Source organism: Bos indicus, chromosome 5 (genome assembly GCF_029378745.1).
Source record: "Bos indicus isolate NIAB-ARS_2022 breed Sahiwal x Tharparkar chromosome 5, NIAB-ARS_B.indTharparkar_mat_pri_1.0, whole genome shotgun sequence".
Classification (NCBI taxonomy): Eukaryota; Metazoa; Chordata; class Mammalia; order Artiodactyla; family Bovidae; genus Bos; species Bos indicus.
In genome coordinates this window covers 104,750,329-104,777,200 of record NC_091764.1, presented here as the reverse complement: position 1 = coordinate 104,777,200, position 26,872 = coordinate 104,750,329, and the positions used below count along the sequence as shown (strand labels likewise).

At 50.8% G+C, this 26,872-nt stretch overlaps 1 protein-coding gene across 1 annotated transcript in view; it reads right to left on the bottom strand.

Moving 5' to 3' along the window:
• Nucleotides 1-26,111, bottom strand: part of VWF (von Willebrand factor) — a 124,922-nt gene extending 98,811 nt beyond the window's left edge. The window contains exons 1-6 of the mRNA XM_070790261.1: nt 25,889-26,111; nt 23,971-24,025; nt 22,315-22,479; nt 15,315-15,417; nt 14,835-15,043; nt 13,581-13,702 (exon numbers count right to left, since the gene is read on the bottom strand). Coding sequence (XP_070646362.1) covers nt 13,581-13,702; nt 14,835-15,043; nt 15,315-15,417; nt 22,315-22,479; nt 23,971-24,025 — 654 coding nt within the window. The 5' untranslated portion in view covers nt 25,889-26,111. The remainder of the gene's footprint in view (nt 1-13,580; nt 13,703-14,834; nt 15,044-15,314; nt 15,418-22,314; nt 22,480-23,970; nt 24,026-25,888) is intronic.
• Nucleotides 26,112-26,872: the final 761 nt, after the last annotated feature.

Genomic DNA, 26,872 nt, shown 5'->3' with positions numbered 1-26,872 from the left:
TTCCTGGGAGGTCCCTGGAGGTAGTAAATGGTTTTCAGAAAGCCTTAGCAAGAAGGGTGGGTTCTGATCATTTGCCTGCAGGAGGGAGTGGATTTCTGCAGATGCGGCCACCTCCCTTAGAACAGTTCCTGAGGCCTCGACCATCTGCATCCAAAACCTGCCTAGGCTTTCTTTCTCAGAGAAAAGGAACAAGCTGTCCTCTGGTCAGCCCTGGCCTGCGCTTGGTCACGAGAGTGGCCACAGTGTGAAGGTCAGGGAGGATTTCCAGATGCCTGCCAGCCTTTAAAGCCCAGCTGGCCTTACCCCACAACGGTAGCACAGTGGCACACCTGGCCTGCCATCTGCTCCTTCCAGGATCCCCTGATCCATCACCTACATCCTGATTCGTCCCAGGGCACACAGCCTGATTCGTCCCAGCGCACTCCAACCACTGTAGGGTTTGGTGAGCAGGCCTGGGTTTTCATGCCTATTACCACATGCCTTCATGGAACCCAAGTTATCTGTGATATAGGTATGCTTTGACTGTCTCCTTGTCCATGGGAGCTGGACATAGTCATGAGCGGCAGTGTTGGGTGGGTCAGGAGGACACAAGTTCCTGAGTAGCTGAGCACCCCTGCCAGGCCAGGCCAGGCCCCAGGCAGGATACTTCCATGGATACAAGTCCAAGATGGAACTATTGTGTCCTCTGAGAGCCATGGAGAGACAGGGACCAGTAGGAGGTGACCATATTGTCACTCAGCAAGCATTTAGCTGTGTGGTCAATAGAAAAGGCAAGTCTAGGTCCCATCCCCACTTGGAGGGCCAAGTCCCAGCATATGAGGGAGGCAGGGAGGCCTGGCCTTCCATGGCCTGAGCCCAGCCTCCTTCTCTCTCACCCTTCCCCCTCCCCATGTCCTGCATTACTGATAGTTTCCTGAACACATCCCAATGTCTCCTTCAATTTCTTGCACATCTACTATGTCCAGGCGCTGTGCCAGGCAAGACCCACAATAGAAAGCTAGTTCGATGTTCCCATAGGCTCCTGGGTGCATCTACTCTGGTCTCCATTTCCGGGGCCATCTCCCCATTTCCCTGCAGGCTTTTCAGACAGGAGCTGTATTCCCAAGTCATGAAAGTGTTCCCAAGGCATGAAAGTCAAAGTGTTAGTCAATCAGTCGTGTCTGACTCTTGTCGACCCCGTAGACTGTAGCACGCCAGGCTCCACTGTCCATGGGATTCACCAGGCAAAAATACTGGAGTGGGTAGCCATTCCTTTCTCCAGGGGATCTTCCTGACCCAGGGATCGAACCCAGGTCTCCCACACTGCAGACCAATTCTTTATCATCTGAGCCACCAGGGAAGCCCAAGACATGCATACCAGGCTGTACAAAAGAGCTAAATCAACAGTCACGACAAGGGCAATGAGAGAGTCATATCCTCCAGTTCTCAGGGAGTTTTCAATCTACCTGCACCAGGTATTTCCATGGGGAAGGTTTATATAATGGCCTGAAGACCTGGTCTCAGTGTAAGTGTGTCTTCCCAAGGGTGTGGCCAGTCACAGCAAGAAGGAAGCTGCCGCTGAGACGCCAGGGAAGGAGGTATAGTCTGAACCAGGCTCTGGACGCTACACAGGACTTAGGTTTCAAGCCACACCAGACAAGGCCAACGGCCAAATTCAGGCAGCAGGAGACAGAGTAATTACGGTCAAGCCAAACCCTGCGTTGCTAACAAACACCCCAGGAAAGGCACAGCTGCCCCTGGGACGCTACTCTGATAGGTCAGTGCCTGGGCTTCTCCTAGCAGCTAATTCTGATCCTTGTCATGGTCCCAACCTTGTGGACTCTCCTTGAATCAGTTTCTGTTTTCTCCCAAGCTGGTCCTCCAGACCCTCTCTTTGTTACTCCCTGAGTAAAGCACTAGGAGGTGTCTTTCTCTGATTCATTCCAGGGCACTCCATCCACCGTAGGATTTGGTGAGCAGGCCTGGGTTCCCAAGCCTGTTGCCACGTGTTCTCATGGAACCCAAGCCATCTGTGACATAGGTGTGTCTCCATATGTCTCCTCGTCCTAGGGAGTGGATACAGTTATGCCCAGCAGTGTTGGGTGGGCCAGGGTGACGCAAGGAGTGGGCAGCTTCCTCTGACTGCTCATCACTCACCCAAGGCCGCTGACCTATAGAGCCCCGAGCTGATGGACCTGCAGAGTCTCCACCCTTCTACTGCTTTAAAGACAGACAGACCACACCCCTCTCCCCTCCATGATGATCTGTGCTCTCTGTAACCCAACAAATAAAGTTGTTTCAGAGACCCGCAGGTCACCCACTCCCACACAGAGGCCTGAAGACCCCTTCAAAGAACACAAACCTCGAGACTTCCCTGGTGGGCCAGAGACTAAGACTCTATGCTCCCAATGCAGGGGCCCAAGTTTGATCCCTGGTCAGGGAACTAGATCCCCCATGCTGCAACTGAGATCCAGGACAGCCAAGTAAAAAACAAGTACATAATTTTTAAATAAAGTTAAAAAAATTTTTTTTAAAGAACCCAAACCTCAGAGGCTAAATACAGCCTTTCTGATTTAGAAACTGAGGCAGGAGAAAATGAAGAATTCATTAGGTCAGCAGTTCTCAAAGTGTGGTCCAGGGACCCCCAACAAATTCCCAAGAACCTTGCAGGAATCCTCAAGATCAAAACTAGTTTCGTAATAACACTAAGATGTCATCTGACCTTTATGCTCTCATTCTTTTGTAAAGCACAGTGGAATTTTCCAGAGACTACATGATGTGTGGGCTCACAACAGGCCGGCTACAGATGCAAATGTAAGAACCAGCTGCTTTCTCTCAAGCCAGACAGTGAGGAAGTTTGTAGAACTGTGAGACAACACCATCCTCCTCCCAACGTTTTTTTTTTTGGTTTGGAATTTATAGTCCTTTTTATTAAAAGATAGTATTCGTGTTAAATTGGAGAAGGAAATGGCAAGCCACTCCAGTATCCTTGCCTGGGAAATCCCATGGACAGAGGAGCCTGGCAGGCTACAGTCCATGGGGTCACAAAGAGTCAGACATGACTTAGCAACTAAGCAAACACACATTCATGCTAAATATCATGTCTTAGTTTTAAATAAATGTATATGTTTACAATTTTTCTTTTCAATATCTAATAGGGTAAATATTCGGAGACGGCAATGGCAACCCACTCCAGTACTCTTGCCTGGAAAATCCCATGGACAGAGGAGCCTGGAAGGCTGCAGTCCATGGGGTCATGAAGAGTCAGACACAACTGAGCAACTTCACTTTCACTTTTCACTTTCATGCATCGGAGAAGGAAATGGCAACCCACTCCAGTGTTCTTGCTTGGAGAATCCCAGGACCAGGGGAGCCTGGTGGGCTGCCGCCTATGGGGTCGCACAGAGTCGGACACGACTGAAGCAAGTTAGCAGCAGCAGCAGCAGGGTAAATATTGACAGGCATAAGCCATATAAACACACACTCTGGGACTTCCCTAGTGGTCCAGCGGCTAAGACTCTGTGCTCCCAATGCAGGGGGCCTGGGTTCAATCCCTGGTTATGGAACTAGATACTGTGTGCCACAACCAAGAGTTTAAATTCTGCAACTAAAGGCCCCACACGCTGAAATGAAGATCGAAGATCCCACATTCCGCAACTAAAACCCAGCGCACCCAAATAAAAAAATATATATTATTTTTTAAAAAGCAGACTCTTTGGGGTCCTCAATTATTTTTAAGAGTGTAAAGCAGTCCTCAGTCAATTTAGTTTGCCAACAGCTATACTGGTGAAGGAGTCACTGAGCTGAACTCAAACCCTGATTTCACGCCATAGGCCAGGCACCTGCCACTTAGCCACAGTTCACCTGGTTTTCCACGACCCCAGTGCCCCCCACTCCCCGCCTTGTTTCCTATCAGTCGGATCAGAAAACAATGTAGCCCAGTGGATATAGCACAGATTTTAGAAAGACCAACCCCATCGCTCACAAAATGCGTGACTTCAGGGATATAGCACAGATTTTAGAAAGACCAACCCCATCGCTCACAAAATGCGTGACTTCAGGAAGATCATCTCCGCTCTCGGTACCTTTACTTCCTCACCCTTAAAAGAGGGAGATTGTGGAAGAGATGGAAAGTTGTCCGGATCTATTCCTCCCGTCTTTCTTAGTCAGAAAACTGCTGGGCACATAGCCACTGAGAACAAAGATTTGATTTTTCAGCCTCCCTTGCAGCTGGGAGTGGTCTTAAGACTAAGCTTTGCTCCCCTCGCTAACCCCAACATAAGCAGGAAAGTTGTGTGTGACTCCCAAGAAGCAGCCTCCAAAGGACGGGGTGCTTCTTTCAACCCTTCTCTTTCTATGACTGGAATGTGGTCTTGATGTCTGATGCTTAAGCTGCCATTTTGGGCCATGAGGCTGAGGACAACAGGGAAACGAGACCGAAGGACCCTTCACCCAACACCATGGCATCAGTACTGGACATCCCACTCCGAACTCCTTCTCAGTGAGAGAGAAATACACTGCTCTACCATGGAAGCTGTTTCTACTTTAGCTATCCTGGCACAGCAGGACCTAGTCCTAAATGAGATAGCAATGCCTGCCTTCAACTTTCCTGCAAAATAAACCTAAATGACATAACACAGGGAGTACAATCGACTGCTTGTAACTGTTGTCATTGCCTGCTGTCAGTATTAGCCCAAACAGCTCGAAGATGGCTTCTCCTCAGCTCTCTGCTAAACCATTCTGTCAGGGAGACCAAAGAGGGTCAGATAATTCACTTCCAGCATCTCCCTGGCTCCGATGCCCAGCATTAGCTACTTCTGTCTTCCTGCATCTCTCGTCTGTGGTGCCAGAGGCTGGCGAGAGCGCGCCAGCCCCAGTCCATCAAGCCATGACCTCACCCTGCCTGGGTGGGTGTGCAGACCCAATTGGAGTCCAACTTAATCACATTTTCAGTTCATTAAAAAGCACCAGGCCTACTCCCTGGAGATGCCAAGCCAGTTGGAGGGAGAGGGAGAGAAAAGTTCATCTCCCCAAGGGCAGAGGCGGTGGGGGGGGGGGGGTGGATCGAGGAGATAAAAAACAGGAGTGAGAGATCTGGAGCTTAGCTCGTGTGTTGGTTCTGGAATAGTTGACAAAGGAGCAGAGGTGGGGGCATTCCTAGGTCTGGCATGAACAAAGAGGAGACTAACAGATAAAGTGCAAGATTGTTCAGCCGAGCCCTGAAGTGGGTGTTCAGCGGCTGCCCCCTGGGGAGGTCTGGAGGCGCCTAGACCTGAAGTGGTCCAAAGCCGTGGGTTCAGGAATTCACCCCCAGGGAAGGGCCCAGTTTCTTATTGCTCAGCCTGCAAGGATGAGTGGGGGAGGGTTGCTGATTCTATTTATAACTTCTGCCTGGCTTGGGATTCCCTCCCACATTCCAAGATCTGGCTCAAAAGACCCCATGAAACTGGCTGATAGATTTCCACTAAACGGATGCTTTCTGTGAAGCTGGAGATTCCTCTCTCTGAGATAGTCAGAATACAGCCTTCATGAGAAGGAGGATAAGTGGATATGTCCCTGGAGTCCCCAGTGCCAAGGGAGATGGCTACAGAACCCTCCAAAGGACCCATCCCACCCACTGTGCTCCTGGGCAGCATCTGAGAAGGGGTCAGGGCAGGACCAGCTGGCCGGGAGGACAAAAGCCTGGCATCAGCCCCAGGTTCCCAGTTTGGGATCTGTCCAAGCTCTGGGTCTGGAACAGCTCCACCCACCCTGCTTCCAGTCAGAAAGGGTCATCAGCTCTGTGATAAGAACTGTTGCACCACATGCCCCTTAACTAACTCCGGATGGCATTCACATGGTCCTCTTTCATGGTTGTTCACTGTCTCTTATGTGTCTTGTCCCTGAGTGAGATTGCAAATACAACCTCAATAAAAAACATCTCAGTAAATACATGCCATCAGGCATCTGCAGCCTCCTATCCTTGCCAGGAGGGAGGAAGGGAAAGAAAGCCACTTGGGGAAAGTCTTGGGAATGTGTGTGTGTGTGTCTATGTGTATATACATGTGTGTGTGCATGTGTGTGTGTTCATGTGTGTGTGTGCGTGCATATGTGTATGTATAGGTGTGTATTGTGTGTATGTATGTGCCTATGTGTAAACTAAACTTTAGTTTTCCACTAAACTAAAGCATCCGTTTAGTGGAAATGTATCAGCCAGTTTCATGGGATCTTTTGAGCCAGATCTTGGAATGTGGGAGGAAATGTGCTGGGTTAGGGATGCATTTGCATCTGCTTAATTTAAGGGAAGCTTCCTTCGTGTGGCTCAGCAGTAAAGAATCCATCTGCAATGCAGAAGACCCAGGAGACTCAGGTTCAATCCCTGGGTGGGGAAGATCCCCTGGAGAAGGAAATGACAACCCACTCCAGTATTCTTGCCTGGGAAATTCCATGGACAGAAGAGCCTGGCGGGCACAGTTCATGGGGTTGCAGAGAGTCAGACACGACTGAGCAAGTGAACACACACACACAATTTAAGGGAAAACTTGAAACCCAGTGGCAGCCCCTGAACTCTGCCATGAAGCTAGACCTCCAAAGGCAGAATGGCCAGGGTCACTCACTGTCCCACCACCACCACCAGCCCACGGGCTCCCTGCCCCTCCTGCCTCCCTGTACTCAGATGGGTAAGGGGATTTGCTGGAAAGGGAAAGGGTGCTTATTTCCTCAGTGGTCAGTATCGGGCAGAGCTTTGCTGGTCTTCAGAGGGGAGACCGAGCTGAAGAACAGGGGTGCAACTACGTGAGGACACAGCAAAGCTCTAGAAACCACGGGTTCTTGGATTTTGACAAAGTCCCCAAAATAAATCCTCACTCCTTAACCTCTGGATGACTTGAGAGAGCAGTTCTCATACCACAGAAAGGGGAATGTGTGTGTGTGTGTGTGTGTGTGTGTGTGCATATGTGTATGTGTATATGTATGTGTGTATGCATATGTGTACATATATGTGTGTGTATTTATAGGCGTGTATTGTGTATGTGTGTGTGCCTATGTGTACATGTGTGTCTTTGTGTATATTGCGTATGTGCATGTATATATGTATTCGTGTGTATGTGTATATGTGTGTGTACTGTATGTGTGTATGCTGCTGCTGCTGCTAAGTCACTTCAGTCATGTCCGACTCTGTGCGACCCCATAGACGGCAGCCCACCAGGCTCCCCCGTCCCTGGGATTCTCCAAGCAAGAACACTAGAGTGGGTTGCCATTTCCTTCTCCAATGCATGAAAGTGAAAAGTGAAATTGAAGTCGCTCAGTTGTGTCTGACTCTTAGCGACCCCATGGACTGCGGCCCACCAGGGTCCTCCGTCCATGGGATTTTCCAGGCAAGAGTACTGGAGTGGGGTGCCATTGCCTTCTCTATGCATGTGTATATATAGGTGTGTATGTGTATTGTGTGTGTATATGAGTGCATGTGTGTATATGTGTGTATAAATAGGCGTGTATATGTGTGCATACTTGTGTTCAAAACCCAACTGAGATCTACTCATCGCTGGGACTCAGTGGGTGGGCCCCCTCTGCAGAGCCAGGTCAGGTCCCTGATAACTAACTCCTCCAGGGTTCCTGGATTACAAGGATCCCTTCTTGAGATATACTGACCTTCCCTGAACCAGACTGTCCGGGCACAGTTCCTCTCTCTAAGAATCACAACTATTCTACCAAACAAACAAACATAACAAAATTCATTCCAATCTCCAAGAAAAGTCTATTCTAGGCCATGAATGCAGGAGGCCAGGAGAGGCAGCAAAGATGCCAGGAGTGGACGTGGCCAGTAAGCCCTCAGCTCTGCCAGGGCACTGAGTCCCTCCCGGACCAGGTCACCTCCCTCCAGGCCTGTGAGCTTCCTCCCAGGGCAGCTGTGGGCAGAAATAAGAGAAAGACCTGGGTACGCACTTTGCAAATAAAAGGCGTGGGCAATATTTCATGAGGATGTGAAGAGTGAATTGCATCGTTCCCAACAGAACGGGTATTTTGTGTGCCTCTTTGTGCCATGCAGGAAACTTTTATGGTCATTCAAATTAAACATGTGTGTTTACAAATGTTAGCTCCAGCGCAGACAGGTGACTTCTTAGGGGAAGAGGCTTTACAGGTGAACGGTGGGCTCTTCAGAGGAGGAGGCAAGGGGGAGAAGATGTGCAGACACGAACAGCAACAGAACAAAAGAAATAAGAATTGTGTTCACTCACACACACACAAAATGCTAAAATCGGAACCAGTGGAAAACGGGCAATCTGGGACTGTTAGGTGACTGGTAGGAGCACCACTGAACGTGAAGTCCTGAGTAAGATTTGGAGAAAGCAGACTGCAGGGATCTTGCTTCCCCAGTATTCAGCGCCACTGAGGGGGCTTCCCTCGTGGCTCAAGACAGTAAAGAATCTGCCTGCAATGCAGGAGACCCAAATTTGATCCCTGGGTCAGGAAGATCCCCTGGAGAAAAGAATGTCAACCCATTCCGGTATTCTTGCCTGGGGAATTCCACGGACAGATGAGTCTGGCAGGCTACAGCTCATGGGGTCACAACCAGTCGGACACGACTAAGCGACTAACACTCCTTAAATTTCTTAAAACAGCACTTTCCCAGCAGGTGATGGTAAAGTGTCTCAAGAAAAGGGTGTCTTTTTCTAATTAGAAAGAACATCGCATAGACCAGCTGCATCCCCTACCCAGCCTCCCGGAGCCCTGGGCTTCACACTGCAGACAGGACTCCAGGATAAAAACTAAGATCCCTGTGTAAGGTTCAACCCACGCTGACATTTCCTAGGCTGTCAGAATTTTTTTTTTTTTAAGTGACCTAAGGATCTTTCTAAAACGTTCACTGTGCAGTGGAGTTACCTGCAAATGAATACCAATTATTTGAGTATCTATAGTTTGGCACTTTTTATTACTAGGTCTGCACCCTAAGCCCCAGACGCCAGCAGCCCTGCCCTCGGAGAAGCTAAATAGTACTGCAAATCTTTGTGCAATCAAACAAGCCATTATGCGTCCCAGTAGAGAGGCTCCGGTTTTGTTGGCATAACAAGGAAACATTCATTCCCCCGGGTATAAGTAATATGACCTGGCTCTCAACGAGCTGACTCCTTGCTGCCACCTCGGAAAGACAGAGAGCCCCTGGCGGCTGGGTCAGTACCGTCTCTCCCACCGAACACTTGGCCACTGAATATGGCTCTTGGAGCCATAGTGGCAGACTCTTGTAAAGGGATTTACCAGCCCCGACTTCTGACTGAACCCAAGGACCCAGCGAGACCCAACAGGCTGTGGACAATTCGAGATTGCAGTTATCACCTCCTGGGGATGTGTTTTCCAGCCAATGAGGGCGCCCCGCTCATGGACAAACACAGCCTGTTTGGATGATGAAGCCCCGCCCCCTCTTCTCAGGTAAACAGCCTGAAACTGGAGTTCAGGAGGATCTTGTGCCTTGGGAGGTGTGAGTGTTCGGGGGCCTTGGCCCAGCTCTGAGAACTTGGTAACCAGTTTCTTAAACTGTTCCCAGGACACTGGTTAGTAAGAACCTTAATGCACCCAGGAGACAAAGTGAGTAGCGAATGTACAGTTGGAGCCCCCAAAGGCCCAGGGGAGACAAACAGGGCCTCTGTGGATTCTCTGCCCCCACCTCCCCACCTCTGTCTCCAGGAGACAGAGTGCCAGGCTCCCTCCTCCACTCGGGCCTCTGTATCAGGTTTCCCCATTTGGAAATCCGCTCTCCACCTCCCACTTCTTAGGTGTAAACGAGAGTATTCCTTTGTACCCCGAGGGTGGGAGCATTTATCTTGAGCTTACTCTATGATGCCTGTGTTTTGCAAACTAAAGTGAGACAAAGCCCATGCCCTGGGTGTCAGAGGTGCCCATGAACTGCCCACCTAACTCACTAATTAACCCCCCCACTCACCACCCCCTTATCCCCCGTCACATACCTCAATCCTACCCCTGCCTAGACAACACTGGAAAGGGCGGAAGACAGCTAACCACAACCATCGGTGGAAGTTTAAGTTTGGAAACAAAAGGAAGAGATGGTAAAACCCCTTCTCCTCTGCTCTCGCTGCTCAGGGCTTCTGGAGTCCCCTCAGCCCCAAATTCCCCTGGGTTACAAGCAGCCCCAGAAGAAAAGCTGGCTTCTGCCTGTTCCCCACCCTCCGTGTCCGGGTGCCTCTGCGCCTCACTCTCCTTTTAACCCCACGCTGTGCTCAACTCCCCCAGAAAGAATGGGGTTATAGCTGGGGGGGGGAAGGAGGAGAGAAAAAAGGAAGTTTGGGCTTAACACTTCAAGTGTTGTGTGTGTTTGGCCTGCTTCCCCCACTCCTGCTCTCAAAGTGTGGCCACCCCAGGGGCAAATGCAGACTCAAAAATAATAATAACAATAACAGCTCAGCCAATTGAGCCCCACTGCGCTAAGCACTCCACACGTATCCTTTTATAAGGATATGTGGAGCAGGCACTTGTCCGTTGTTTCTTTTACATATGTGGAAACTGAGGCTTGGAGAAGGCAAGTGTCCTGCCCAGAGTGACCAATCTGGTAAACGGTCCGGGGATAGGAAAGCGGGAAGGGCTACAAGAGCAAGTGTCTGCTTTTTCAAAGTTTTCCTGAAAAGAAGAGGGAACTACCCTCTATCCCAAGACAATACCCTCTCCTCCCGGGGTTTGGAACTCAGTCCGTCTCTGTAAGCTGCCAGTGTTGTGCTGTGTGCTAGGTGACAGAGATGTTTAGGGACTAGCTGGGAAAACCTCGCACCACTGAAACATTGGAAACCCAAGGAAAAGAGGCGTTAGGAATGGACTTGTTGATACATTAGAGATTGTGGTTATAGTGTAGGCAGCTGAAATGAACATGACCCAGAGCATTTTCCTGCGCCTGACATACTCCTTGGTTCGGAAGATAAACTGTTGCTTGAAAGTGGAAAGACTGAGTAATAATGAAGCTTTCTCATGCTAAGGAAAGGGTGTGTGTGTGTGTGCGTGGTGTGGTGTGTTTTATTTAACTTCTGGAATAAGAGTAGGCTAGAATTTCTCCACTTATGTGCAGATTTGTTCTACAAATGAAGAATCCTCAGTTATGATTGTGGGGTGGCCCATTCCCTGGATAAATGACCCCACCTAATTTGCATCCATCCATCCACTGAATATTTACTGAGTGAAAGTGTTAGTCACTTCAGTTGTGTCCAACTCTTTGTGACCTCATGGACTGTAGCCCTCCAAGTTCCTCTGTCCATAGGGATTTCCCAGACAAGAACACTGGAGTGGGTTGCCATGCCCTCCTCCAGGGGATCTTCCCGACCCAGGGATCAAACCCAGGTCTCCTGCATTGGAGGCATCTGAGTCACCAGGGAAGCTCTATTATCAACTCTCTCTTTAGCTCAACCCAGAGAAACACACAGTCAAAGAGTTTTAGAGCTGAAGGCAGCAAGATTCATGGAGCCAGACTCCTGAAGGAAAACAAGTCTGGAGTCATCACTTGGGTGGCCTGAGGTGGTACAGCCAGAACAGCAGAGGAGGGGGCAGGGCAGGGTGTGGACTCTGACTCTGCAGTGCTCCCTGATGACTCAGGGCAGCTCCTTAATCTCACCCCCCTCCACCCAGCTCTGGTTTCCTCATCGCTCTGCACAACCACACAGTCCCAGAGGAGGGGCTTACTTGGCCTGTCAGGTCCCATCATGGCAGTGGTTCTGGGGATAAGCAGAGGTCACCCTCTCCCTGCATGATGGTAGGTTGGAACATCGTGCGTGCTCCCTGGATGGGAGGCAGGGAGGTGATGCTGTCAGGTAGCCAAGCTCTACAGGGGATGTTGGGTGCAATGCAGACGCCCTTCGGAGCAGGACTCACCCACCAGAAGCTGAGCATGTTGGCTGCTGGGGGCTCATAGCCGAGTCACTCTGCAGGCACCGCCCTCAGTCTAGGGGAGCCGTCCTGCGTCCTTGTCCAGAGGCAGCCTCCATCCAGTGACCGACTGGTCAGTGTGGGCCCCTCGCCCCATGGGGCCACCCAGCTTTCAGAACTCCCTGAAGGGCGGGCTGAGGCCTTGATTGGAACTACACAGCGTTCAGCTTCTCCCCCTGCACAGCCCTGCCTCTCTCACACCCCGAGAGCCACTCCCTGCTCACAAACCTCCACTTTCCGGGAACCTGACTTACAAGGATCTCATTCCCCAGACAGCGGCGGAGTCTCTGAGCGCAGCCTGTTCAGGGCACTGCATGTTGACAGGAGCCCAGCCGCACCCCGGAGCCATACTGCTCCGTCTTCCCTCAGCCCTGGCAGCTTGACCCCTGAGAAGAGGAGGTCCTCCACTGAGGGAGGTCTTTCCTACCTAAAGCATCCCAACACCCACCACACAGAAGCACAGAGACCATCTTGTCTCCACCTACAGAAGGCGGAGGCAAGGTGCGTCCTGCAGATCACTCCCACCTGGACCCCTTCTCCCCAAATGGGATCATAAAGGGTAGCCCTGAAGGGGAAGGAGCTGCTAATTACTGGGGGAGGGATGGGCAGACCCACAATAACCAACGGAGCTGAGACTTGGACGGAAGCATGTGGACAAGGAAGCCACATGACCACAGAGGGAGCAAGTGAAGGGATGGGGCCACAAGCCAAGGAGCCCCACACCCAAAGAGCTGGAAGAGACAAGGGGGGCTCTCCCCTAGACCTCCGGAGGGACCCAGCTCTGCAGACACCTTGAAACCAAATTCAGCCTTCTGCCTTCTGGTACTGTAAGAGTATATATCCGTAGCTGTAAGTCAGTGAGTTTGAGACAGTCTGCCACTCCAGCCTCAGGAAACTCTGACAACATCCAAGCTGGTGGCTGGTAGCAGGCCCTGCCCCTCCTCTCCCGGCAGTGTCTCCCCTCCCCCCAGTTTCTCCCCTCCCCCACCCAAATATAAAGTAACCCCCTCCCTGCTGATTGCTAGTGAGACTTCAGGTCCTTGCCCTCTATTTGTGCTTTATAACAACCACTTATCGGGCCCTTAAAAAGGTATGGTTTTCTAGACTTCCTTGGTGGCACAATGAATAAGAATCCACCTGCCAATGCAGGGGATGCGGGTTCGATTCCTGGTCGGAGCAACTCAGCCTGTGAGCTGCAGCTACTGACGCCTGCACACCCTAGAGCCCATGCTCTGCAACAAGAGGAGCCACCACATTGAATAGGTCATGTAACACAACCAGAAAAAGCCCATGCAGAGCAACAAAGACCCAGAGCACCCAAAAATAAATATTTTTTTTAAATGGTTTTCCACAGCAGAATTTCAGACAGGTAGCAGGTGACAATGGGGATATTTGGGGCTGAGGGGGCATTGGAATGTAAAACAGGAAAGTATAGTAACTCGCTGTACCGACTCATTGGACCAGGCCCATCTCTAGAGTTCCAGGCCCAGGACAGTATTATTAACAAGATTAGGGTCAGCCCAACTCGAACCACAGTTGGTTTTCCAGAGGAAAGGGGCTCATGGGACACAGAGCAGCCAGAGGGACCCTCCAAGGTGGACCCCGTGCTCCTCAGGATGGAGGGCCTGGGATGGGACCTCATTCTGTCTCTTGACTCCTAAAGCCCTGCACCACCCACATCACGCCCAGCCTAGGTGACCCACCTTCTGCAGCTCGGAGGAGATGTTGCAGGAGCTGCTGGGAGGGGACACCCGTGGGCACCGCTGCTCCTCACTGCTCAGGGCCCAGGAGTTTGCAAAGTCGTACGGGTCTGAGGTCAGGGTTCCTGTAGAGAAAGGTTCAGGAGGATGGAGCCATGGTCATGAGACCTGGGACTGCTGGGTGAAAACTCCAGATCTGTAGGCACCTGAATCAACTTTGTTTAGATTTGAACACAGCCCTGTGCAGCAGGGGTTTTGATGTTATTTAGTCACTCAGTCTGGAGAAGGCAATGGCACCCCACTCCAGTATTCTTGCCTGGAAAATCCCATGGATGGAGGAGCCTGGTAGGCTGAAGTCCATGGGGTCGCTAAGAGTCGGACACGACTGAGTGACTTCACTTTCATTTTTCACTTTCATGCATTGGAGAAGGAAATGGCAACACACTCCAGTGTTCTTGCCTGGAGAATCCCAGGGACGGGGGAGCCTGGTGGGCTGCCGTCTATGGGGTCGCACAGAGTCGGACACGACTGAATCGACTTAGCAGCAGCAGCAGCAGCAGTTACTCAGTCATGTCCGACTCTTTGTGACCCCATGGACCGTAGCCCACTAGGCTCCTCTGTGCTTGGGAATTTTCCAGGCAAGAATACTGGAGTGGGTTGCCATTTCCTCCTCCAGGGGATCTTCCCGAGCCAGGGATCAAACCCATGTCTCTTGCATTGGCTGGCAGGTTCTTTGCCACCAGGATTCTTTTCTGAGCCACCAGGGAAGCCCACATAAATGTTTATGTAATTGAAATTTTCAGAAGAAAAATGAGGATTAGCAGTGGTTTTCACATAGTCCATATCATTATACTTCCTATTTCTCATGAACATACACACACACACACACACACACACACACACATACATGCACACATACACACATGCACACATACACATAAACCGGCAGAGGACCACCTTTTATAGATTTCATGTGCGAAGTTCCATCAGAGTGGCACAGGAGGACCTGTTCAGATCATCCGGCATTTATCAAACGTCTACCATGTGGGGAATTCAAAGTTGAACCAAGTCAGGTCTGAGTATTGACTTGAGGACAGATCTAGGCCTTGAGGTGGAATGCTAAGAGATAAAGTTCATGAGATAAACTGAGGTGAGGACTCAGGGAAGGTGGAGCACCAGGGGAGGAGTCCCAGTGTAGGTTGGTGAGCAGGGTAACACAACCACAGCCTCAGGGAACGCTGTCCCAGAAAATCTTACCTTCTTGAGTCCTGAAGTCATCTTCGGCAAAGATGTTAAAGTCACCGCACAGCCCACAGGTCTTGTTGAAGTGTCTGTCCGACAGCAGGATTTGGAAGTTCCCGCTGCCGTCGATCCTGGCCACAAAGCCATACGACTCGCTGGACAGCTTGTGGTGCCCAACCTCGGTCTCCAGGTATAGCCCTCTGGTGGCATAGGGCATGGAGACGCTGGGGAGACAGGAGGAGCTCAGGAAGGAGCCGTTTTCTGGGAGTCCCTCAACCCATCAACCTGACCGTGTTCTGCAGGGTTCAGACTGCCATGCAGAGGCTGGGAGCCTGGTCTCGGAGTCAGGATTCCCCACTCTCACCCACCCTTCTCACCTCCTCTGGGCACAGGTATTGTCTCTCTCTGGGCCCCACTCCTTTGAAAAAACGAGGGAGAGCACAAGGGGGATTCTCAGGGCCTCTTCTAATTTGAACTTTCTGGGTTCCGACTTACTGCTGGCCCCCCTGCAGCACGGTACCGTTGACAAACACATGGATGTCGAAAAATTCCCCTAGGTACACCGAGAGACCCATTCTTCTACCACCTTGGAAGTCCCCTGAAAAAGAAAAGAATCATTTAAACTGGGTAGCAATTATTACCCCAAAAAAGTGAATGCATTTATTTATAACCATCATCTCTGTAATCTTATCTCAGTGGGAAACTCCCCCCAAAGAATTAACAAATGGGCAACAGAAATCTCCCTCAAAATCTCATATGCTCACTCATCTTTCCATACATCTAGGAATATTTATTGAGTGCCTTCTGTATACAAGGGCTTCTAATAGTCTATTCCTTTAAAGGAAACTGTAAAATCCTGACTCCTTTCTTCCAGGAGTTTACAATCAAAGTATAAAGACAAAATTAAGCATGAGTCAAATACATTGTAAAGCAGTGAATCAAAGCCACCATGTGAATTATTGGTGACATGAACCCTGGGATGTGTTATTTAAAATGGTCTCTTAAAAAGGGAACCCTCCTACACTGTTGGTGGGATTGTAAATTGGTGCAACTGCTATGGAAAATAGTGTGGCAATTACTCAGAAAACTCAAAATAGAGTTTCCATACGATCCAGCGATGCCACCCGTAGGCGTATATCCAGATAAAACTGTAGTTCAAAAAGATACATGCGCCCCTATGTTCTCAACAGCACTGTTCACAATAACCAAGACATGGAAGCAACCAAATGCCCACCAACAGAGGAATGGACAAGGAAGAGGATACACACACACAACAGAACACTACTCAGCCATGAAAACGAATACAATGCCATCTGCCTCAACATGGCTGGACCTAGAGAGTATCATACTAAGGGAAATAAGTCAGGAAGAGAAAGACAAATACCATATGATCTCACTTATACGGGGAATCTAAACTATGACGCAAATGAACACACCTACGAAACAGAATCAAGGACACAGAGAACAGACAGGTGATTGGCAAGGGGAAGGGGAGGGGGAGTTTGGATCGGAAGTTTGGGATTCCCAGGATGAATAAGCAACAAGGTCCTACTGTATAGAACGGGGAACTATATTCAATATCCTATGATTAACATAAAGGAAAAGAATATGAAAAAGAATGTGTGTGTGTGTGTGTATATATATATGCATGTATAACTGAGTCACTTTGTTGTACAGCAGTAATAAACACAACGTGGTAATTCAAAAAACATGAAAGTATTAGTCCCTCAATCTTGTCCAACTCATTTGCGACCGCATGGACTGTAGCCTGCCAGGCTCCTCTGTCCATGGCATTCTCCAGGCAAGAATACTGAAGTGGGTTGCCATTCCCTTCTCCAGGGGGTCTTCTTACCCCAGGGATTGAACCTGGGTCTCCTGCTTTGCAGGCAGATTCTTTACTGTCTGAGAAAATAAATTTTTAAAAAGTTTTTGCCCAGAAAGTGGAGTAAAAATACCAATGACTTCATGATCCAGTGTGCGCGCACACACATTTCCCACGACACCCCTACCCTTACCAGAGCCGTGAACTCTGGTAATTTCTGATGTCTTCTATTCTTTTCTGTTTAAATTTTTTTAATGCTGGCGACAACGATAATATTCATTTTATGACCCATAGTTTTTGACTCAGTTTGCAAAACGTTGACCTAGACTGACTCCATTTTACAGATGGAGAGACTGAGGCCCAAGTGTACAGCAGGTTTTCTCCACCTCGGCGCTGTTGACACTGGGGGCCAGATACTTCTTTGCTGTGGGGGCCACTCTGCATGTAGGTCATTAGCAGCATCCTTGGCTTCTGCCCGTCAGATGCCACTAGCATCCACCCCCAGTTGTGACAACCCCAAATGCCTCCAGACTCCATGTCCTCTGGGGGGGGAAATCACCCAAGTTGAGAAGTACTAGTTTACACCACTAACCACCCGGGCTTTCTGACTCCAAGTCCAAACCTCCCTTTGTCACACAAACTTCTTAATGGAGCATCAGGGCTGTGAACTGCTAATGCAGGGGAGAACTCTCCATCAGCCCTGTTCTTTATTTGCTTCCTACTCTCCCGGCAGAACTCGGGAAGAACCCTGATGATGGGCAGCCATTAGAAAGACGAGCCATTAGAAACCGCCAGCGAGCCCAGTGCCGGGGAACACTCCCACGCCCTGCAGACCAGCAGGTCTGCACTTCCTGTGCTTGCCAGAGGGAGGGCAAGGTGTCCATCTCAGGGGCGAACCAGAGAAGCTCCCACTATACCCCGTCTCCTTTCTGGCCTCTTGAACTCAGGGACTGAGGATCTAAGTGAGGGAGCAAGACCTCCCCTGGGTGAGTGAGGAGCACTCCAGGAAGCCGAGTTCAACCCAAGTGCTGTCTCTGCCTTCCTAGTGTGGGACTCACTGATCTGCGTCTCTAACAAACACTCCGTCCTCCACTCTGCGACTCTGATGCAGGTGGACATCAGCCTAAAGCTGCACAGCAGTGATTGATCTGACCTGGCCACGACGCCCTGAGGTAGACACAAGAGTCTCAGGCTGGAAGCTCACTCAGAACCCTGCAGATTGTCCATGGCTCTTGGGGCTGCTATGGGAGCCAGATCCCAGTGTGGGGGCCACCAGGACTCCCGAGATCTCTCCCAGGTCCCCGTGCTGGCCAGCTAGGAGCCTTGATGTGAGTCCCTGGATGGAGCCTGCTGGCCGGGAGCCAGCACCAGGTCAAAGAGCCTCCCCTTTGCACCAGGTGGCCCTGCGTGCTCAGACACAAACACTTTACCCAGGATGTGGACAAGGTCCGCAGGAGAGGAACGGGAATTCGTGATTTGGAAGTGAGGAAACAGGATGTCATCGGAGAACAATGGAGCACAGGCGTGGGGGAGGGCCCAGCGGTGCCTGCAGGACTGAAGGGCAGCATCCAGGGCTGCCAGGTCCCTTCCCCTGACCCGGCGCCCCCTCTTCCCCAGAGCAATCATGCCAGCCCACCCTACCTGGCCCAGTTCCTCAGGTTACCCGTGTCCTGCCAGCACCCCACCCTCACCATCCAAAACAGACAAAGTAGCCGCCCATTTTCTCCAATGTTATATAATAGCAGCACAATTTGGGGTGAGAATTAAACCAATCGTCATTGAAATGTGATTGATTCATAGCCTGACTTAGGCCAATTACCTGCCAGAAAACTGACACTCGACAAGAGCAAGTTGATATAAGAAAAGAAGAACACAGAGAGGGTATCCCACGGTGATGCTCTGAATTAGAGAGGCCTAACTCAGCCCGTCCATTCCTCCTGGCCCCTGAAACCCAAAGAAGGATGGCCAGAGAGGCCAGACTTCTGACACCACCTGCATAGATGTATGGAGGGGAGGTCAGCGTTGACCTTGAGAGACAAGCCCCCAAGCGCTCACAGTGCACTTACGACAACATGGGTGGAACTGAAGGGCGCTGTACTAAGTGAAATACGGCAGATAGAGAAAGACAAATGCTGTACCACCTCACACATGGACACTTTAAAATAAAACAAGTGCACCATGACTTTCAAAGTGGAGAAATCCACTGAGATAAACACTGGGACCACTTGAGGAGGAAGGACCTGGGCCTTCAGCTTCCCAGGGAAGGCGACAGGGTGTTTTTTCTCCACTGCTGCCTCTGAAGCAAGGTAGGTGCCCAGAGTTCAGCGTCCAGGATGACCTCCTCAATTCGTCATGCCCTAGGGACGCCTCCAGTCCTTCTCACCAGCTGCCTGGTGACCATGGCCAAGGTCACCGTGCCTCCTGCCTCTCTCCCTTCCAGGACCATCTTGGCTAAGAACTGATTTCCTCCTGGCCCTCCCTGCAGAGACTCTGCGCTAGCCCCTCATTGCCTGCTGAAATGAGAAACAAACCCCGCCATCAGACAGCAAGTTCCAGCCCCATCAGCTCCCCTCACCACCCCGTCTTGCACCCCCCTCTTCCCCAGGCCTGTGCTTCTCAAAGTTGGGTCCCAAACCCCCAGGAGCATCTGGGAACTTGCTAGGGTTGATTGAATATCTCAAGCCACACTCTGGATCCAGTGGCATAGACACCCTGGGCCAAGGCTGGGGAACCCCGATAACATGTTTTAACCAGCCTCCAGGTGAGCCTGATGGGGACCACAACTCCCACCACATTGATCCCCCCACTGGGCTGCATGGCACCAAACTTACCCCTTTAAGACTCTCCCCTGTGCTCCTGCTGTCCCCACTACACGGGACACCTTCCCTGTCCTGTCTGCCTGAGCAAACCCCCTCCCCAAGGCCTTGCATGCCTTGCTGTTCGTGAAAACTGCTCTTGTATACAATAAAGAACCATGCTTTGTGCACCACCCCACCTTTGGTGTTGACAGAGACCCCAGGGAGCTAAAGAAACAAAGATGAGTGTGATGCAGTCCTTGCGCTTGAAGGATTCATGGAGCAGTAGGGAAAACGGCATTCCAGTGAAGTTCAGACCACTGAAGCCATACTGGGATAGGTTTTCCAGCAGAGGCAGGGCCCAAGCGGGCAGCCAGAGAAGCAGGAGAACCCAAGGGACATCCCTGATGGTCCAGTGGCTGGGACTCTGCCCTTCCACTGCAGGGGGCGAGGGTTCCATCCCTGGCTGGGGAACTAGAATCCGTGTTGTTGTTTTTCAGTCGCTAAGTCGTGTCCGATTCTTTGTGAGCCCATGGACTACAGCACACCAGGCTTCCCTGTCCTTCACTGTCTCCTAGAGCTTGCTTAAACTCACATCCATTGAGTCGGTGATGCCATCCAACCATCTCATCCTCTATCAGCCTTTTCGTCTCCTTCCCTCAGTCTTTCTCAGGATCAGGGTCTTTTCGAAAGAGTTGGCTCTTGGCATCTAGTGGTCAAAGTATTGGTGCTTCAGCTTCAGCATCAGTCCTTCCAATGAATATTCAGGGTTGATTTCCTTTAGGATTGACTTGTTTGATCTCCTTGCAGTCCAAGGGACTCTCAAGAGTCTTCTCCAGCACCAGAGTTCAAAAACATCAGTTCTTTGGTGCTCAGCCATCTTTAGGTCCAACTCTCACATTCATACATGACTACTGGAAAAGTCATAGCTTTCACTAAATGGACCTTGGTCAGCAAAGTGATGTCTCTGCTTTGTAATATACTGTCTAGGTTTGCCATAGCTTTCCTTTCAAGGAGCATCTTTTAATTTCATGGGTGCAGTCATCCTTCCCCAGAGGATCTTCCCAACCCAGGGATCAAACCTAGTCTCCTGAATGGCAGGCAGATTCTTTACCATCTGAGCTGCCAGGGAAGCTGACATGCAGTGTAGTACAGCCAAAAATTAATTAATTAATTAATTAATTATATTTTAAATGAAGCAGGAGAGCCCAGAGCTAGGTCCAGCTGTCAGTTCACTCAGCAGCCAAGCCAAACCTCGCCCAACGCTGGAACACAGAGGTGTTGCAGCCATCGTCCCAACTGATGGAGTTAACACCACAAGAGCCCTGAGCCTGCATCTCATGTGAGGTCTGGGTGTTGACCAAGATGCTCTCCTTGACCAAGTCTCCTTGACCACACCTGAGTCAGGGTTTTCTGAGCCCTCTGCTTGGTTAGGTCTCCTCTTAGACTCTATCCTTGGCCTACTTGGTCAAGTTTTAGTGAGAATCCTGTAGGTTAGTTTAGCAAGAATCCAATTATATTCCTCATAACCCACTCGGCACATTGCATCACCCTGTCCCGCCATCAGCAAGAACCCTGTCAAGTTGGTTTAGCCAGACTCCCCGAGACCCCTGACGTTTCCTCTTGGTAATTTCCTGTCCTGGGACTTCCCTGTTGGTCCAGTGGTTAAGAATCCACTTTCCAATGGAGGGAACATGGGTTCAACCCCTGATCAGGGAACTAAGATCCCACGTGCCATGGAGCAACTAAGCCTGAGTGCCATAACTAGAGAGAAATCTGCACACCACAACAAAGACCCCGCATGCCATAACTAATACCCAACGCAGCTGAATAAATAAGTAATGTAAATCAATATTTTTAAAAATTTCTATCTAGCCACCCACACCTGGCTCCTTGTCTATAAATCCCCACTCATCCTTGTTATATTCTTTCCTCTACTGCAAAACCCCCATTGCAGTGCCCGCCCCCCTCCCTGTGTAAAGTCTTCCTCACTGTGTTTATAACAATTGCCACAAAAATTTTTCTGTGACAGTGTTCTGTGACAGTGTAGGTAAGTCTATTGCCATCTCCCTCTCCACCTGCCCCGCCCCACCACAGCTAAGTACTCTGCCTTTGCTGGGTTTCGCATGATCCCTCTTACATACCACACACATCTCGTGAACTGTTAGAGTGTGAAGCTCACCAAACTGCAATATTCCATCGCTGCCTCCAGCCCCACTCCCAGCCCCGGACAGTGCCCTCTCTCCTTAATACAGGAGCAAGGTCCTTCTTCCTGACAAGCCCAGGATCAAAATCCTGCTCTCGCTATCTTACCTGTCAGCCCTTGGGAGGATCATTGACCTCCTTGGGCTTCAACTCTTCATGCGGGAAACCGGGGTGACTGCCTGCCCCCCACATGTCAGAGCTGCCTCGGGGGAGCAGAGATAACACGGGCATGGTACCAGCCCTTTGCCAGGAACACAGGAGATGTTCCACATCAGCTGATACTCTGACCTCCAGCAGAAACAGGTAACCTTCCTTCCCTTTTCTACATGCTTGGGCTGTTACAAACCACTTTCTGGGTCATCATTTCTCTTGATGCTTCAGGGCTTCCTGAGCATTGCCTGGACCCAGAGCAATGGACTCAAACACTGGAGAAGCACGAAGACTCTCTCCATCCACGAGGCTTCCACAGGAAGAGACCCAGGAAGAAGTCAAGGGAATCCCTAAGTCGTGGAGAGGCCATTCCCCACCATGATCTTGGCTCGGCACAGTCGTAAGAATGAGAAACTTCAACAACGCCCAACCCGACACCCTCACCTGCTAAGGCTGAGCTAGGCTGCCCCCACTCCTGCCCACCCCCTCGCTCTGAAGCCCTCCCATTAGGGCAAGGACCCACCTACGATTGAGAAGGAGTGTGTCTTGCAATCCCCTGCCAGGAGGTAACTGCAGTCTCCCGAGAAGCTGTACATGCTCTCATCAAAGGTGTTGATGAAGTCAGCTCCGAAGAGGCTGCACCGGGCCATCGATGACTTGCCAAGAGCCCCTTCTCCACAAAGGGCCCCTGGAGGGAAAGGCCACACGTGAGTACAGCAGGTACCACCAGCTCAAACCACTTCAGCCCAGGAGAAATAAGGCTGCAGCCATCAGAAATCAGGCTACAGGGAAGGACTTTCCATCTTAAACAACACTAGAACTGTTGCTTTCGGCCCCCAAGAATGACTCAGGACTCCCCGGTAATGGAAGAACTGCTTTTCAGGAAATTGATTCGTTTTAATGACAGATGATTTGAAATGCATACTGCATGCTCCTTAGAGAAAATATGAAAAATATTGTTGAAGAATAATAAAGGAAGTTAAAATCATCTGCAACCAGCATTCAGCAGTAACTAGAGTCGACATTTTAGTGTTTGCCGTTTATTTCTATCTTACTGTGTATAAACAATTAGTTTTTTTTGCAAATATGTCAGCAAACTGACTGAGCAAAGGACTTATAACCTGTTTATTTCCCAATATATTATGAAGAATTTACCATGCCATACTTCCAAAACATGATTTTTGGTGGGCTGTATTGTACCTTGCATTGAAATGAATTTGGTATAGGTTCTAACATTTTGCAGTTTTCTGATGTGTAAATAGATTGTAATGAGTGTCCTTTAATCTACTGGTATATCTTGAATATATTAAATTCTAAATAGATCAATAGAGCAGTGTGCCTGCCCCATAGAACCTATGAAATGTTAGCCCCTGTGAGATCATACGCTGACACTTGCCAACTTCACCTCACAGTGTACATGCGTATGTGTATGTGTTGGCAGGTAGGAAAACAGCAGTCAGTCTCCAAGTTTTCTGCATCCTCTGGCCCAGGACCCTCCTGCTAGGGTTAGGGTTACAGTTAACAGGAAGATGCAGAGGGATGACAAACGCACATCTGCCCCTGTGGGCAGCGGGTTGGGTGCTGCTGACCTAGTTATCTAAGTGGAGACGAGGGTGAGACCAGGATCAGAAAAGGGTCCCTTTTGCCATTCATAGACTCAGCATCTCAGTGAGGGAGGAAAGGCAGTGTCTACAGTGGAGGAGAGCTGGCCTGAGACCCAGGAGAACTGACCTCTGATCTTGGTTCTATGTGACTTTAAAGCAGTTGTTTTTCCTCTCTGACCCTCAGCTTCTTTGTCGCTACTATGGGATGTACAGCTACACAAATAAATGAGCCCCACCATCCACTCAAAAACTAATAATCTACCCAAGTCTTAGGTTCCTTTTCCCCATCCTCCATCCCCGTCCTAAAGGACTGTCCTGTGTAGTCCTGGTGCTTCTTAATTCCCCAATCAGAGAAGACACTTGCAGGCACCAACTCCTTGAGAAACACACATCAGGAGCGGTGGGCTCTGCAGAAGAGAAATTAACCAGGGACCCTGTGACTCCACAGCCCCAGCAGGAGCCAAACGTAGGGCTGGGCACACAGGTGTGCTCTAGACACACCTGCTGGCCCCTGGCAGGGGGTGGTTCCCAATGGCCCGAGGCAGAATTGAAGAGTGGCAGCACGTGGGACCTACCTGGCAAAGTGAAGGCCACAGCAAGCAGCAGCCTCGCGAGCCTGGTGGGAAACATCTGTGGAGAAGTGGGAGAGGTGAGCAGCTGCTGGTCTGTGCTACTGGCCACACGTGATGTGGGGAGAATTCTTTAAGCAAGAGAAAAGAATGACCCTCATTTCCCCTTTAAACATGGACTGTGCTCAGTCACTCAGTCGTGTCCAATTCTTTGGGACCCCGTGGACTGTAGCCTGCCAGCTTCCTCTGTCCATGGAATTCTCCAGGCAAGAATATTGGAGTGGATAGCCATTTCCTCCTCCAGGGGATTTTCCCCACCCAGGGATCGAACTGGCATCTCCTGCACTGAAGGTGGATTCTTTACAGCTGAGCCACTGGGAAAGACCTAAACATGGACTGCTGGTCCCCAAAAAAGCAGGTCAGGCTCAAGAGTAATAATCACTGGGTCAGAACGCCAGGCACCCTTCCCCAAACAGGGATCCCTGTGGCACACTGAGAGGAAAGCTCTGCCTTGCCCTCCCTTGCCCCCCGCCAGCCTGACCCCCAGCATTCCCTGATCCTTCAGCAGCTCAGAGCAGGAAGCAGCTCATTCCCTCCTCCTCCTCATCCTTCCACACTTGACAGCAAACTGGAGAAGAGGAACTGTCTCACACTTCCATTCCTACCACAGGCACCAGGCTTCAAGAACCTTCAGGAACCAGACTTGCTGGGCAGTCACTCACAAAGTGAGCCTCCCAGGTGATGCTAGTAGTAATGAACCCACCAATGCAGGAGACATAAGAGACACGGTTCGATCCCTGGGTTGGAAAGATCCTCTAGAGGAGGGCATGGCAACTTACTCCAGTATTCTTGCCTGGAGAATCCTCACAGATAGAGGAGCCTGGCAGGCTATAGTCCATGGGGCTGCAAAGAGTTGGATATGACTGAAGCGACTTAGCACACACATAGGCACCCACAAGGTACATGAACTCCCTCTCTCATCCCTACCCCAGCACCTAGCACAATGCCCAGCACCCAGGAGGCGTTCAGGAAAAATCTGCTGAGTTGATCTGGTAAGTGGACAGGAGTCCAGCAGCCCTGGGTGGCTGGTAAGGTTCCCAGAGGTGTGACTCCCCTTCTTCAAAAAAGGGACCACTGACCTTGGCTGGCTGAGCATACCCTGAGTCCCTCAGGGCTACAGCCATAGCTGTCTCCTCTGGAAAAGCAGCTAAATTAAGTTCAGGGTCTCTCATTTGGCCTTCCCTAATGGCTCAGATGGTAAAGAGTCCGCCTGCAATGTGGGAGACCCCCGTTGGATCCCTGGATCAGGAATCCAGGGATTCCTGGATTCTCCCCTGGAGAAGAAAATGGCAACCTACTCTGGTATTCTTGCCTGGACAATCCTGTGGACAGAGGAGCCTGGTGGGCTACAGTCCATGCGGTCACAAAGAGTTGAACACAACTGAGCAACTTAACACTTTTCTGTCATCTGGCATTCACTGGGCAGGGGGAGGCGGTTGCGGGGTGGGGGGGGGTCCTTTCCCACCCACTGTCCCATCTGACCAAACAAGGGAGAGGTAAACCCCATTCATATATAATTCTTCTGGGGAAGGAACACTCTGATGTCCAATATGTCCAAGCCTTGGTCTCAGCCATACACACAGGTACATCAGGCTGCTTCCGGAAGGTACCCAGAGGTGAGAGTAGGGCTTGTCTCTTCCTGTCTGGTCAAGCACTGCAAGCAGTAAAGCCCTGGCAGGAACAGAAGCAGTCACAGAACCCCCAGAGGCAGGTGGAGAAGACGGCATTAGGAGGGTCCTTGGCGGTGAATCACCCCGGCACACTAGTCCCCGGAAGGAGAACCCCAGGTCCCCAGGGCGGGTGGTGGGGGGTCTGTCCTGCATCTCATTCCACAGCGAGCCAACCCCCCTCCCAAAGCCCGTACCTTCCCTGTGGAAGGGGGTGCAGGTGTCTCCAAGGAAACTCTGCCTCCACAGTGCTGCCGCCAGCCCTAGGCCATGCTCTCCAGGAACTTCTGCGGCTTTGGACAGTCTTGCTGGTGAGTGATCCCCAGGCCGCGGACACCCTGTGGCCGAAGGGTGATAAAGCCCAAATCGTGACGTCTGCGGTCAGCCCGCCTGCCCCCCTCTTTTCCCACCACAGTAGCTGTGAGCAGCCACAACAGGAGACAGGCCTCCTCCTAATGACCCAGAGGAAACAATGGACGGAAATGGTACTAGAAACACCTCCGAGGCGATAAGGCTTTGAACAGTTTGGTGGGAGGCCTCTTAGCCTCTGCCCCAATGAGCCTCCTGGCCCTCCAGGGCCCCCGCATAGGCCCTGATCCTTCCATAGGCAGCGCCCCACAAACCGGTGGACCAGGGAGGCTGGCTGTCCCAGACAGGCCGGCCCAGGCTGGGGAGGAACCCAGGCCAGAGCAACAGAACTTCTGGATCCGATCTCCAGGGCCAGACTCCAGGGTAGGTTGGAGAAACACCTCCACCTGAGCCAGCTGAGCAACTGTGTTTAGAGGAAGGAGAGAGCTGAAGCTTCCTGCCCCGCAAGGTGTGAGAGATTGGGTCCCAGCCCCCACGAGGGCCACCAGGCTGGGTCCCGGACAGAGAATGGTTGCTTTACAGGTAAGGGGCCTGGTCACTGGTCCTGGCCTTTCTGAGATGATGGCTGGATGGTTGGAGGCTGTCTTCTTCCCAAAGATGCTTCCAAACCCACCTGGTGCCCTGACTCCTCCCTGACCTTACACACACACATCACATACACAACATATGCACCACACACACATAGCACATGTCTACACACACATTACATATATACATACACATATGGAGTCCCTTGGACTGCAAGGAGATCCAACCAGTCCATCCTAAAGGAGACCAGTCCTGGGTGTTCATTGGAAGGACTGATGTTGAAG